The 15,290-nt window shown below is 36.5% G+C and overlaps 1 protein-coding gene and 1 pseudogene across 1 annotated transcript; both read right to left on the reverse strand.

Annotated features, from left to right (window-relative positions):
* Window positions 1–1,029: 1,029 nt before the first annotated feature.
* On the reverse strand, window positions 1,030–2,187 carry LOC145038560 (senescence-specific cysteine protease SAG39-like). Its single transcript, XM_078986884.1, has 2 exons — window positions 1,749–2,187; window positions 1,030–1,622 (listed from the first exon to the last, which is right to left on the reverse strand). The coding sequence occupies exons 1-2, from the start codon at window positions 2,185–2,187 to the stop codon at window positions 1,030–1,032; spliced, it is 1,032 nt and encodes a 343-aa protein (XP_078843010.1).
* An 11,731-nt stretch (window positions 2,188–13,918) lies between these two features.
* On the reverse strand, window positions 13,919–15,076 carry LOC145039677 (senescence-specific cysteine protease SAG39 pseudogene; annotated as a pseudogene).
* Between the last annotated feature and the right edge of the window lie 214 nt (window positions 15,077–15,290).

Here is a 15,290-nt window from a genome sequence, read left to right on the forward strand (position 1 = left end):
AAAAAAAAAAAAACCTAACCTGTGTTTGTTCTTCTTGCTGTGATGCGGACCACCCTTGTCAAAATCGATGTTGTGTTCGTGCAATAAAATACGAAGGGTGGTGAATGAGAAAACCTGGAATGATGGGCGTCGGTGAACAACTCATGATAGGGAAGCTTCAGGCGGTGGAAGACGGACAGGGGTGCTTCACCACTGGTGAAAGCCTCTAAATACCAAAAAAAATCCCCGAAATAGGGGTAAAAATCATTAGCACACATCAATATTCAATGAAATAGGAGTAGAAAAGGTTTACCTGAGGCTAATTGCCAGCTAGTGCTGTTAGAATCAGATTTTCGTCAGAGAGAAAGAGTTTGTTGCATCGCTGTGCAAATGAATGAAGGTTGCCCGCATTCTTTAGGTTAAACCCATATGCCGACGACATGTCGTCGGTATAGGGTCAAATAAACGTTGTCGTTTCGCTTTTTGCTGAAACAAAAAAACAAAAAATTAAAAACCTATGGCGACGTCAAGTCGTTGGGATAGCCCTGTGATGCGGATTGCCACGTGTCATGCCGATGACAAGTTGTCGGTATAGCATACACAAAACTACGTCATTTGTTTTTCTGGCATATGAATTAAAAATAAATGGAAAAAAAATATTTTTTTGATACCTATACCGACATCATGTCGCGGGTATAGAATTTTAGCATACCGCCAATATTTTTGTCGTTCCCGCCACACTTTTGCCGACGGAATTGAGGTCCTGGTCAAAGTTCGCAAGAGGTATGGCGAGACTAGTTGTTGGGATAGGGCTACATTTAGAGACGACAATTCAGGACAAGTGTCGTCTGCATATCCGTATTGAGATATAGAATACACGAAGAAAAATTGGATATTTGATTTATATTAATTAACAAGTATTTGTGTAACATAGATTACAAGGACCGGAATAAAATAATTACATAAATATACATATGGACATGCAGATAGCTTTGCTTTGTGTGTTTCGTTCAGGTTATAACTTATAAAAGGCATGCATAAACTGGAGATCTAAGCAGTTGGATACGATGAATCCATTGCTATTCCACATAGACCTTCTTTGGCACTAACATCTCTTTGCATCATTATGTATCCACTATCCCCCCAGCTGGCACCCCACGAATTTTTTACCAACCAGTACTTCATTCCATCATCCGTTACTCCATATCCAACTGCTGTAACACCGTGGTCAAGATCAGTTCCACAATCCCCAGTAAACACGCCACCGGAATAGAACTGGAAACCCATGCCACTGGCATCAATGGCAACTGATATGGGTTGATTAGCGACTGCTTGTAACAATGCAGATTCACTGTTGGCTGGCACTTTTTCATACCCAGTAATGGTGGCAGCATGGACAGCTTCTTCCTTGGTGTTGCAGGTTCCATCTGCTGCCTGATATGGGTAAGCCACCTCGGTGTTGATGCCTTTGTTTTTAACGATAAACTCAAAGCCATCTTCCATCTCCCCACCATTGCATCCTTGATCTACACCACTCCTGTCACAGTCCACTAGCTCTTGCTCAGACAGTGAAATTAGTTTTCCGGTTGTGAGCTGAGTAATTCCTTCCGTTGCAGCGATAGTTGAAAATGCCCAACAGCTTCCTATAGAATAAAAAACACTAAATTATAAGCACGACATTTACGTATTGCCATTATTGTAAAAATCAGTTTTTATGTTTTTGTTGTTTTTTGTTGTTTCTTTTAACCACGATTGCATTAGCCACGTACCACATTGGCCTTGATCTTTAACTGGGGTAACAGCTCCTTTCTTTCTCCAATCCATGCTAGGTGGCACGGCAGTCACGTTTTCATACCTAAAAGGTGTTGTTCTTGCTGATCTTTTGTTTGATGAAAACTTATATCCATTACGAGCGGCTTTGAACTCTTCATTTGTTTGGTCTGCAAATTTGTTAATCGCTACTTTGTAAGGCTGGTTTTCAGCACTGTTGAAGGATTCAATGAATTCCACGTTGTCCTTGAATATGTTGAAGCGCATTTTCTTCTCTGCGTCATCCTGGTACACACGTCCATAGCGTACCATCCACAGCTCATGTCTCTCAGAGATGGATACATCACTTAACATTCGGCACGTAACTCCTGAAGACCACATCCCTACGACAACAAGAAAGGCGATAAGATGCATTATTTTGAGAGACGAAAGGCCCATTGGTTACTAGTTTGATGCCTTCAGGATTGTTTTGGAATAGCCAACTGTTTTAGGTTTTTGAGTTTATGCATGGCTTTCGGTGTATGATTTATATAGGACGAGATTCTGGTTTATTAAACATTTTTTTTGGCGTGGAGGAGGCAACTAATATGATGTAACTGAAAAAGCATCCTTTTTTAGTTGACTGCAACGATAAATGTACATGCTACGACAGGTAAATACTTACGAAAACTATTTTGTTTTTATGCATCTATAAAAAAAAAAAGAAACTGTTGGATCAGTTATGAAAGAAACAAAATTGGTTAAGAAATTTCTTAATGAGTTACCAAAACGTTTTATTAATATGGTGGCTTTTATAGAACAGGTTGTAGATTTGAAGACCATCGGTGATGATGTTGTGGGCCGACTTAAAGCTTATGAAGAAAGGATCAAAGTTGAGAAGATCCAACCCTAGCAAAATCAGCTTTTATTTGATAATTCGGATGAAAAAGCAAAAGAAAAAGAGCATTGTGGTTGTGGAAACTCGAATGAGGAAAACTATGGGCGTGGCCGAGGTGCAGGTCGGAGATCCAGGAAAAGTCGAGAAGATGGTCAAGTACAATGGGACAAGAGTCACGTGAAGTGTTACAAGTGTAATGCATTCGGATATTACATATCAGAATGTTCATTGTGGGAGAAAAAGGATGAGCTTCACTTGACCCGGTGCGAGGATGATGAACCGTGAATGAGCCACCTGATTAAGAGGGTGATTGTTGGGATTAATCAGGTTTAATTCACAGGTTTACATGCATGGCTGCTAGTTTAATAAGTTTTAAGGTTTTTAGTTAATAGTTTATCACTGGTTTACGTTATTTAAAGTTTGAATAAAGAAAAATGGGTAAAGGGGTTTGACTATTTCAATGATATGTACGTTGGGGTTTTACACGTTCGGGTTTAGAAGAAGAATTCATACCATGTACCATTGGATTAGATTAGTATTTTTCTGCATTTAGTTTGTTCCCAAGTGATGTATGCATGTAGGCCTATATAGGCTTTCTTTGATATGAATAGTGCGATTTTTTTTCTACAACTTTAAAGTACACAAGTTATACTTCATATTAGAAAGTGTTTTGTTCTCTTCTCCAAGTTCATTATATACGAGAGTTTAGAGTATAAGATTTGAGGCTTTCCAACCAACATGTTTTCACTACAACAATGAGACCCTATGGCGACAACAAATTCAGACCCTATCCAGATGACAAGTTGTTGGTACATGGTATGGCGACGATAAGTCGTCGGCAAAGGATCGCCGGCACAAGCGTGTCGGCATAGGTCCATTACGTTGTTGGCATAGATGTCATCGGCATAGCTTCACCTATTGTGACGACATGTCGTTGGTACAACTTTTGTCAACCATATTTTCGGAAAAAAAAATAAAGTTTTATTAAAAACCTGTGGCGACGACATGTCGTCAGGACACCTATAACAACTACAAGTCATCGCGAAAGGTTTCAGCTATTAAGATGACATGTCGTCGCCATAATGTTTTTAATGGTTGTTGGTTATGGATCTATAGCGACAACTTTTCGTCGGGATAGCTACTAGTTGTTTTTTTAGCTTTACATGTTTTGTACATTACAATTTCTACATTTTTAACAGATCCAAAAAACATTGCAGCAAATATCAATTGAAATACATTAACTAGATACCATTGTTCAAATTCAAAACATCAAATTCAAGTTTAATATTACAATAAGTAGTTAAGTAACATTATTCATAATACTAAAAAAAAAACATCAACCATCATTGTCATAATCATCTTCTCCTTCTGCTTCTTCTCATTCTTCTTCTTCTTCTCCTCCTTATTCTTCTTTTCCTCCTCCTCCTTCTTCTTCTCCTCCTTCTTATTCTTCTTTTCCTCCTCCTCCTTCTTCTTCTCCTTCTTCTTCCATCATTTCGACAAATTGTTGAGAGGTAGTTGCTTGTGTGTTATAGTTGAATAGAAAGTTAGGAAATGGTGGTGGTTGGAGGTTCGGAATACATGTCGCCAATGATGCATTATATTGTTGCAAATATTCTTACATTTTTTGTGCAGCAAATTGGGATTGAGATTAGGACGATTTGTAAGTGGAAGATCGTTCATTTGGAATTAAAACGAAGTTGGCGGTTGGTCGCCTACACACCCCGCGAGCATGTCCGTGTCTCATCCCAAAGGCACGTTCTAAACATTCTTCCTCATTTACTTCTCCACCTTCCCCAATCTCGTTTTGCATTTTCTCATATTCCTCTTGAATTTTCTCCTAAAATAAAGAAAACAATTAACATACGTTAACTAAAAAAAACAACTAAACTTAAATATTAAAATAATAACAATAATATTCGTTAAACAAGAAACTATAATTAATAATAATATATTTAAACAACACGTTCATTTCTTTTATCACTTACCCAATCTTCTTGTGCTCGAGTTGTACACCAACCCGAACCTTCTTTGTAGTGCATTTGTCTCCAACCCTCAATATGCAGCGGCTTGATTCCCATTTTTTCCTATAATAAGTGAAAAAACAATAAATATATTTTTACAAATGTCAATAACAATTTTAAATAATACTAATGTATTTTATTACCTCTAAATGACGTCATTGAACATAGGGTCTACATCCGTGAGCACTTATGTGCGGATGTTTCGACCTAGTAACTTTATTTTTGACCGGTGTACGTTTGTATTCCTCGGTCAAAAACAACAAATCAATCATATCGTTCCAAGCTTCAGCGGTCCAATCAGGCAATGGATATCTTCATGCCCTTTCCACATTTTGGTATCCACCAACTCTATCAAAATGTTTTTTTATCTGATACTTGTGCTCTCGATAAGCTCTTTGCATATTTGCTTGGATACTCGCTCGAAGGGGTTACCACAAGTTTGTGCCTCGATACCTATTAATATCAAAATAAGTCTGCAAAAGAAAAAACATATTTGATTAATAAAAAATATTTAATAAATGTAAAATTCAATACATATAAAATATAATGTATACTTACCTCTAGCTCGGGATATAAATCATCTTTGTACTTGGTAGTAACACGATGCCAAGTATGATAATGCAACGGTCCCTGTCATTCTACCAGATTTGAGATCAGTCTGACAAACATTTGCCTGTTGTCCCCTATAAATCGATATGCCTGCCCGGAGATATCAATTGTCAAATCGAAAGGCCTACACCTGTTTTTTTTTCATACTCATTATACAAATTTAAGTTTCTCCCTTTGCCACCCACATTCACGTTCATATTCTTCGCTTGTGCTATATTTACATATACAATTGGAAATTTAGAAATTTAAAACTTTAATACATCTAATACTTAAAAATTTCATATAACTTACAAGATTGGCAACCTGATGGTACACTGCGTGCAACCCCGTGTGAAGGTTTATCCCCACCGTCTCCTTCGTGTCCCCTTGGAACTTCTGCCACCTGTTTAACAAATATTTTAAACATTCAGAATATATAATAAAGCTACAAATATGCAACATTTCAAAATTTAACAAATATTATAAGCAATCATGATATATAATAACAATAACATATGTCAATCAGATTCATCATTAGAACAATATACATGTACAACATCATCAACACTGTCATAGTTTTCATTATTTATTTCTTCATCTGAAGAGTACGTATCATCATTGTCATTGTCATCGTTAATGAAATCGTCATCGTTTATAGTAGGAACAACATTCCTCCTAGCAACCACGCTTGATTCACCAACTTCACCTAAAGTCGTCTGCATAGGTAAGATGCCTAAGTTGACAACCAAGGTAAAATTAGTTGATTTAGTGTTTGTAACGACCCAAATTTCACGTCCAAAAATTTCGTTTTTAAAACATTACTTTAGAAAACGTTAATAATTAAAAACATTCTTTGATCAAACTACATCACAACGTAAACCATGTCTAAAAGCCAAATCATACAACCAATCGAAATATCAGAGTATAAATCCCCGAGAAATCTAATAAATGCGGAAACCAGTGTGTGTGCATGATGTTTCCCCTTCGATGAAGAGGTGCCTGAAACCAAAACTGTAAACTGTAAGCACAAAGCTTAGTGAGTTCCCCCATTGTACCACATACCATATAATCACATAACATACATAAATTGTCAGGCATATCTGGGTGCCCGACCTACCCCTTCGGTCCTCTCGACCGGATACTGCCTAGCATATCTGGGTGCTGGCCTCCCCTTCGGTCCTCTCGACCGGATACTGCCTAGCATATCTGGGTGCTGGCTCCCATTCGGTCCTCTCGACCGGATACCGGGGACTATTTCACCCCTACTACTACCACATAATACATATATCACATAGTCTATCTAGCATGGCTGGGCATGACCGCCCCTTCGGCCCTATTGACCGGTGTTCTGGGGGACTATCTCCCCCTACTGTCACTAACACATAAACATAACACAGGTAGTAGCAACACTAGATGAATATCACAAAGACAATCATCTAATCACACATCTCCTACCGGTGGGCCGACATTGTGGCCTAAGACCCACCGCTACTGGAAGGTAACTCACCCCGTAGTAGCTGCTGATCTGTGTGGGAATAGTCTGTCTGTCTGCTGCTGCTCCGGAAATCCTCCGGCTGAAATTCCCACCAAACACTTAGCCAAATATTGCTAACTGTCCTTTGGGTAAAATGACCATTTTACCCCGATCATTCCCTAAGTCAAAATCAGAGTCAACTTTCAGTTGACCCGACTCGTCGAGTTGGCTCGCCAACTCGCTGAGTCCCTGTCCAAACGACTGACCTGGATTCTGCTTCTACTCGTCGAGTTAGGCGTTGACTCGATGAGTTCTCCTTCCAAACTGATGTTCAAGTCCTTCATCCTACTCGCCGAGTTGTATGAACAACTCGCCGAGTTCATCTTCATTCGATGAACAATTTATACTGTGACTCGACGAGTTGTATGAACAACTCGCCGAGTCTGTTCTTGATCTAAGGAGATTGCCTTGAACTCGCCGAGACTGGGCATCGACTCGCCGAGTTCCATTATGGGTGAGTTTTGGCTTCCAACTCACCGAGTCCACCCTGGACTCACTACACAACTCAACACAGCTAAAAGGGGATAATCTCGGAGACTCGTGACTAGACTCGCTGAGTCAGATGAGCGACTCGCCGAGTCTGCTTCATGCAAGAGCCATAAACGCGATTTTGCTCGAATCCAGTCCATGCCATTCGTAGATTTGGGCTCCTAAAGCATGAATAACACGTAAAGTTTCCAACTTTACGTGTAAATATCCATCTATGAGGGTTTTAGGGTTCAAGATGCACCAAAAGAGTAGATCTAAGGTTTTCATGCAACATGGGTCCATAAAGGCAGTAGATCTGAGCTCCTGGAGCTCAACCATGCCTAGATCTAGAGGTTACTCAGCTTATTACGAACCCCCAAACATACTCAAGCTTGGAAATGGTTCAAGAAAGACTTTAATGGAGCTATAAGGGACTATAAGCATGAAAGCAAGGGGAAAATCGAGTCATACCTTAGGGAACACACTGAGAAAGCTCAAAGATGCTTGACCTCCTCTTTTTCTTCTTGATCTACTCTTTTTCCCACTCCAGAACTTCAAGAGAGCACACCAAATGCTTCAAACTCACAAAGGAACAACTCTTGAACAAGGTATAGGGCTCTGAGGGTGAATGGCGGCGAGATTGGGGCGGAATGAGAGTTTAAATAGGGTGCAAACCCTTGAAACTTAGGATTTCATCCAACAGCAGTGACTCGCCGAGTCCAGGATATGGACTCGCCGAGTTGCCAACTTAAAACGTGTCCTGGGTCCCGGCTCTACTCGGCGAGTCGGACCTATGACTCGCTGAGTCCAAGGCTAAAAATGGAAAACACTCAAATAAGATTTACATTCTAGGAACCAGGTGCTACAGTGTTGTTCACGACATCTATCTCATTCACAACACCGATACTTGGATGATTCCAAAGTTTTCGATGATGAACCTTTTCCACAACTCTCCAGTTATTGTTTTGAGTGGGATCTTGGAGATAAAATACTTGTTTAGCTTGTGTGGCTTAGATGTATTGTTGATCATCATACCCCGTTTTACCGACTTACCATTCATGACTGGTATCGATAAGAATCATATTATTTTTAGTCTTTAAACATCCATTACGTAATGACGCATTGAACCGTTTACCACGAAAGAGTACAATTGATTTATTATATAAATAATGCAACTCTATGATCTCCTCTAATTGACCATAGAATGGTGTATTGTCTTCTCCGAATGTAACAACACCACTATTTTGAGTAGTGCATTGGAGATCATGATTATTCACGACAAATTGGACACTATTTACAGTGCACGCAGTGTAAGAATATGCACGCAACAAAACGTATGCTAACTCCTTTAATTCCCCAGTACAATCCGAAGGCATATCTTTTTGGAAACAATAAATCTGTAAGGAAATATAAGATTGTATTTTTAAGTAATAAATTAGTTTTACATTATAAATATATAACATACTTACCTTTTCTTTGAACCATGAAGGAAATTCCTTTTTGATATCACTTTCAGAAAATTCTAATTTTAATTCACTGAATATCGGACAAAATAATTAGAATATTTAAAACACTATCGAAAAGGTAGTTAATAGATCAGAGACTTACGATTTGTAGCTTCTCATCTCACCCTCATCGTAATTGTTTAGTACAATCCAATGCAATGATTTTTTGGCCTCTTTACAAAGTTCAACGATTTTCTTGGCCGACATTGTTCGACATTGTGATGAGAACACAAAAAATTGCCTTTTTGGAAAGTCGGGATCATCATATCTATCAGCACAATTAAATTTAGTTTGTATACCTTCAAGATACATAGAGTAGAATGTCAATGCTTCGTCTGCAACATAACCCTATGCTATTGAACCTTCTGGTTTGGCTTTGTTTATGATATAATTTTTAAGTTTTTTAATATATCTTTCAAAAGGATGCATCCATCTAACGTGTACAGGCCCTTCAAGAATGTCTTCATCAGGTAAATGAAGAATAAGATGAATCATTATGTCGAAAAATGTTGGAGGATATATCAACTCAAGATTGCATAAGATCTTTACCACTTCTGTTATGGCATTTTTCATGTCGTTAACATCTAATGACCATGCATAATTTTGTTTAAAGAATGTACACAGGTCAATGATTGTTCTTGAAACATTTGTTGGGAGACATGCTTGAACCCTTATAGGTAGCAATCGTTGCATGAGTACATGATGATCGTGAGACTTCAGCCCAACCAAATTTGATTCAATATCATTAACCTTCTTCTTAAAGTTCAATCCAAAACCATCAGGTAGTCTCACTCCTTTAATGAATTGACAAAAATGTTGTTGATCAATTGATTTGAAAGAGTAAAAAGCATGTGGGAGTATTTCTTTCTTCTTGTATTCATCCTTGTTGTGTTTCTTCATCTGCTTGACTTTGTGCTTTGTCCATTGATCTGGTCTAATGCCCATATTTTTCAAGTCAATTCTTGCTTCTTTTTTGTCTTTGCTTTTATCGTTCATCAGTGCAACATTCAGCACACTCTCATTCACATTCTTTGAAACATTCATAACATCGAAATTGTGATTTAGGTCGAGGGAAGAGCAATACTCAAGCTCAAAGAAGATACGATGTTTCATCCAATTTAACTCTCTCTTTTTCTTTCATCGTCATACTTTCTTTTTTTGCCCCCATAATCAGGACGTTTCCCTGGAATTTGATCAGAGAGACAATTTACTTGCTTTAATATAGTTGCATTACTGAATCGTCTAAGATGCGGTCTTGTCTCAGATTGACCATCAAACAATAGACTCTCCTTCTAACTATGGTTTATATTCAAGAATCGCCTGTGACCAACAATAAGACATCTTGTTGGTCACATAAATGGAAGATGTGTCTTCGTTCCAAGTAGGGCATGCTAAATAACCTTGGCCACTCCATCCAGACAGACTGCTATGTGTTGGGAAATCATTGATACTCCATAACAACATCACACGCATATTGAATACATGGTGGTGTATTGTAGGTAGTCAATATAACCAGCCAAATACTATAATTGTTATTAAAGTTGCCGAATGGATTAAAGCCATCAATAACTAAACCTAAACGAACATTTGTAGGTTCTTTGGAAAACTCTGGATATCTCTTATCAAATTCTTGCCAAGACTTCCCATCTACCGATGATACATCATACCATCCGTTGATCTTCTAGTATTATGCCAAATCATATCTTTAGCTGTGAATCTGGAAATATACATCCATCGAAGTCTTGGAGTCAAAGGAAAGTAAAACAACACTTTATGTGGTACTCGCTTCCCCTTTGTGGTTGTGTCCACATATCTACCCTCGATACAAATCGGGCAATTATGCATGGAATCATTCTCCTTCCAAAACAAAGCACAATCATATTTGCAAGCATGGATGGACTCATATCCTAACCCTATCTTTCTCAACTTTTTCTTAACTTCATAGTGTGAAGTTGGAATCTTGCTCTTCGGGAAAGCAACTCTTAGCAACTCTACAAGCTGGTCAAATGAACTATTTGTCCACTTATTGATCACTTTAATATGCAACAACTTTGCCAAAAAGTTTAAAGAAGACATCTCACAATCAGGGTATAACTCAGTATTGAGCTCGTCAAACAAAGCATCAAATTCTGAGTCCATGCCTCATCCTTCATCATCTGTATTTTCTTAATTTGTATTTTGTTCCGCCATAACATCATCAATTACATCAAACAACTCATTAGTTGTTGGAATGTTTATTGGTGTCGAATTGTAGCCCAAATCCGAAACATAATGCTTCTCACCGTGATAAATCGATATAGTATATGATTTTAGAAACCCACGGTCATGTATATGGGCTTAAACCGTACTCAACAACTGTCGATACATATTCACACACTTTACGCATGGACAACACACTTTGTCTTCAGAGTCAACATGTTTCCTAGCAATCTCCATAAAGTTTTTAAGACCTTCTAAGAATTTTGGGGACGTTCGGTTTTCACGAATCCAACTCTTATCGATCGTCATTACTGTGTCATTATTAAAAATTAGATTGTATACATAGTTACAATAAACGTACTTTTATTAGTTTAAATATTTTTATATTTTGTTTACTTTCAATAAACGTACTTTTATTAGTTTAAATATTTTTATATTTTGTTTTATGTTGCTACTAGTAACGTTTGTTCTTAATTACAAACATTTTAACTTAAAAATTAGATTGTATAGATAGTTAAATTGTATGACTTTTTGTTTGAGAAAAAAACAACGAAATACTATTTTGTTTTTTTTTTCAATTAGATCATTGTACTTTTAATATTTTTTTATAGCACCGTACTTTTTTTTTCCAATTACATCATTGTACTTTTAATATTTTTTTATAGCACCATACTTTAATAACAACGTGATTTTATTATTTTGTTTTATGTTATAACTTTCAAATAGAAATGAAAATAAAATACTTCAATAAACAAGATAAAAAAAAGTATGTTGCTATTAATAAATTATGTAGTTTAAATATTTTTTACTTAATAAACTTTATTCTTAATAAACGCACTTTTATTAGTTTAAATATTTTTATATTTTGGTTTATGTTGCTATTAGTAACGTTTGTTCTTAATGACAAAGATTTTAACTTAAAAATTAGATTGTATACATAGTTAAATGATATGACTTTTTGTTTGAGAAAAAAACGGACGTAATATTATTTTGTTTTTGTTTTTCAATTACAACATTTTACTTTTAATATATATATATATATATATATACACATTTTACTTTTTTTTAAATTATAGAAAAAAAAACTCTTATCGATTGTTATTAGATTGTGTGTATATATATATATATATATATATTTCAATTACTGCATTGTACTTTTAATATATATTTTTTTAGCACCATACTTTGAATAACAATGTGATTTTATTATTTTCTTTTATGTTATAACTTTCAAATAGAAATGAAAATAAAATAATTTAATAAACAAGATAATAAATGTATGTTGCTATTAATAACATTTGTTTGAAGAAAAAATGAGCGGAATATTATTATTATTTTTTTAGTTACATCATTTTACTTTTAATATATATATATATATATATATATATATATATATATATATATATATATATATATATATATATATATGTACAGATTTTTTTTTCAAATATAGAAAAAACTCTTATCAATCATCATTATGTTGTATTTATAGTATATATATACATTTTATTATTTTTTCAGTTATAGCATTATACTTTTATTCACTTCAGCTAATAAACTAAACAAATAACACAACCATACATATTTACATTTTATACATAAAATTTCATACCAACCTAAACAAAGATCACAATCATACATATTTCACAATCATACAAAATTTTGATTTTATATAAACCTAAACAAGTAAATTAACATTGTATACATACAATTTCAATTTCATATGAACCTAAACAAATTTGAGTTTCATATAATATTTAACCACAATTTCATATGACCTAAACAAATTTGAATTTCATACAATTTCAATTTTGTATAAACCAAACCAAACAAACAATATACATATACCAAACAAAAAACAAGAATCACACATATACCAAAAACATAATTCTATAATCAAAAGAGGATCAATTTCAATTTCAATTTCAATAAAAATTACAAAAAAATAAAATAAAATAAAATAAATAACCTGTGTTTGTTCTTCTTGCTGTGATGGGGACCACCCTTGTCAAAATCGATGTTGTGTTCGTGCAATAAAATACGAAGGGTGGTAAATGATAAAACCTGGAACGATGGGCGCCGATGAACAACTCACGATGGGGAAGATTCAGGCGGTGGAAGACGGACAGGGGTGCTTCACCACTAGTGAAAGCCTCTAAACACCAAAAAAAACCCCAAAATTAGGGGTAAAAATAATTAGCACACATCAATATTCAATGAAATAGGAGTAGAAAAGGTTTACCTAAGGCTAATCGCCAGCTAGTGCCGTTGGAATCAGATTTTCGTCAGAGAGAAAGAGTTTGCTGCATCGCTGTGCAAATGAACGAATGTTGCCCACATTCTTTAGGTTAAACCCCTATGCCGACGACATGTCTTCGGTATAGGGTCAAATAAATGTTGTCGTTTCGCTTTTTGCTGAAACAAAAAAAAAAAAAAAATCTATGGCGACGACAAGTCGTCGGGATAGCCCTGTTATGCGGATTGCCACGTGCCATGCTGATGACAAGTTGTCGGTATAGCATACACAAAACAACGTCATTTGTTTTTCTGGCATATGAATTAAAAATAAATGAAAAAAAAATATTTTTTTGATACTTATACCGACATCATGTCGCGGGTATAGAATTTTAGCATACCGCCAATATTGTTGTCGTTCCCACCACACTTTTGCCGACGGAATTGAGGTCCTGGTCAAAGTTCGCAAGAGGTATGGCGACACTAGTTGTTGGGATAGGGCTACATTTAGGGACGACAATTCAGGACAAGTGTCGTCTGCATATCCGTATTGAGATATAGAATACACGAAGAAAAATTGGATATTTGATTTATATTAATTAACAAGTATTTGTGTAACTAAGATTACAAGGACCGGAATACAATAATTACATAAATATACATATGGACATGCAGATAGCTGTGCTTTGTGTGTTTCGTTCAGGTTATAACTTATAAAAGGCATGCATAAACTGGAGATCTAAGCAGTTGGATACGATGAATCCATTGCTATTCCACATAGACCTTCTTTGGCACTAACATCTCTTTGCATCATTATGTATCCACTATCCCCCCAGCTGGCACCCCACGAATTTTTTACCAACCAGTACTTCATTCCATCATCCGTTACTCCATATCCAACTGCTGTAACACCGTGGTCAAGATCAGTTCCACAATCCCCAGTAAACACGCCACCGGAATAGAACTGGAAACCCATGCCACTGGCATCAATGGCAACTGATATGGGTTGATTAGCGACTGCTTGTAACAATGCAGATTCACTGTTGGCTGGCACTTTTTCATACCCAGTAATGGTGGCAGCATGGACAGCTTCTTCCTTGGTGTTGCAGGTTCCATCTGCTGCCTGATATGGGTAAGCCACCTCGGTGTTGATGCCTTTGTTTTTAACGATAAACTCAAAGCCATCTTCCATCTCCCCACCATTGCATCCTTGATCTACACCACTCCTGTCACAGTCCACTAGCTCTTGCTCAGACAGTGAAATTAGTTTTCCGGTTGTGAGCTGAGTAATTCCTTCCGTTGCAGCGATAGTTGAAAATGCCCAACAGCTTCCTATAGAATAAAAAACACTAAATTATAAGCACGACATTTACGTATTGCCATTATTGTAAAAATCAGTTTTTATGTTTTTGTTGTTTTTTGTTGTTTCTTTTAACCACGATTGCATTAGCCACGTACCACATTGGCCTTGATCTTTAACTGGGGTAACAGCTCCTTTCTTTCTCCAATCCATGCTAGGTGGCACGGCAGTCACGTTTTCATACCTAAAAGGTGTTGTTCTTGCTGATCTTTTGTTTGATGAAAACTTATATCCATTACGAGCGGCTTTGAACTCTTCATTTGTTTGGTCTGCAAATTTGTTAATCGCTACTTTGTAAGGCTGGTTTTCAGCACTGTTGAAGGATTCAATGAATTCCACGTTGTCCTTGAATATGTTGAAGCGCATTTTCTTCTCTGCGTCATCCTGGTACACACGTCCATAGCGTACCATCCACAGCTCATGTCTCTCAGAGATGGATACATCACTTAACATTCGGCACGTAACTCCTGAAGACCACATCCCTACGACAACAAGAAAGGCGATAAGATGCATTATTTTGAGAGACGAAAGGCCCATTGGTTACTAGTTTGATGCCTTCAGGATTGTTTTGGAATAGCCAACTGTTTTAGGTTTTTGAGTTTATGCATGGCTTTCGGTGTATGATTTATATAGGACGAGATTCTGGTTTATTAAACATTTTTTTTGGCGTGGAGGAGGCAACTAATATGATGTAACTGAAAAAGCATCCTTTTTTAGTTGACTGCAACGATAAATGTACATGCTACGACAG

This window comes from Lactuca saligna, chromosome 4 (genome assembly GCF_052625555.1).
Source record: "Lactuca saligna cultivar CGN05327 chromosome 4, ASM5262555v1, whole genome shotgun sequence".
Taxonomy (NCBI): domain Eukaryota; kingdom Viridiplantae; phylum Streptophyta; class Magnoliopsida; order Asterales; family Asteraceae; genus Lactuca; species Lactuca saligna.

Excerpts from the sequence above, each read along its gene's own strand:
- LOC145038560 (XM_078986884.1), bottom strand. The coding sequence starts at position 2,187 with ATGGGCCTTTCGTCTCTCAAAATAATGCATCTTATCGCCTTTCTTGTT. Across the intron at positions 1,623-1,748 it reads TAAAGATCAAGGCCAATGTG|GAAGCTGTTGGGCATTTTCA; the intron begins GTACGTGGCTAA and ends TTTATTCTATAG.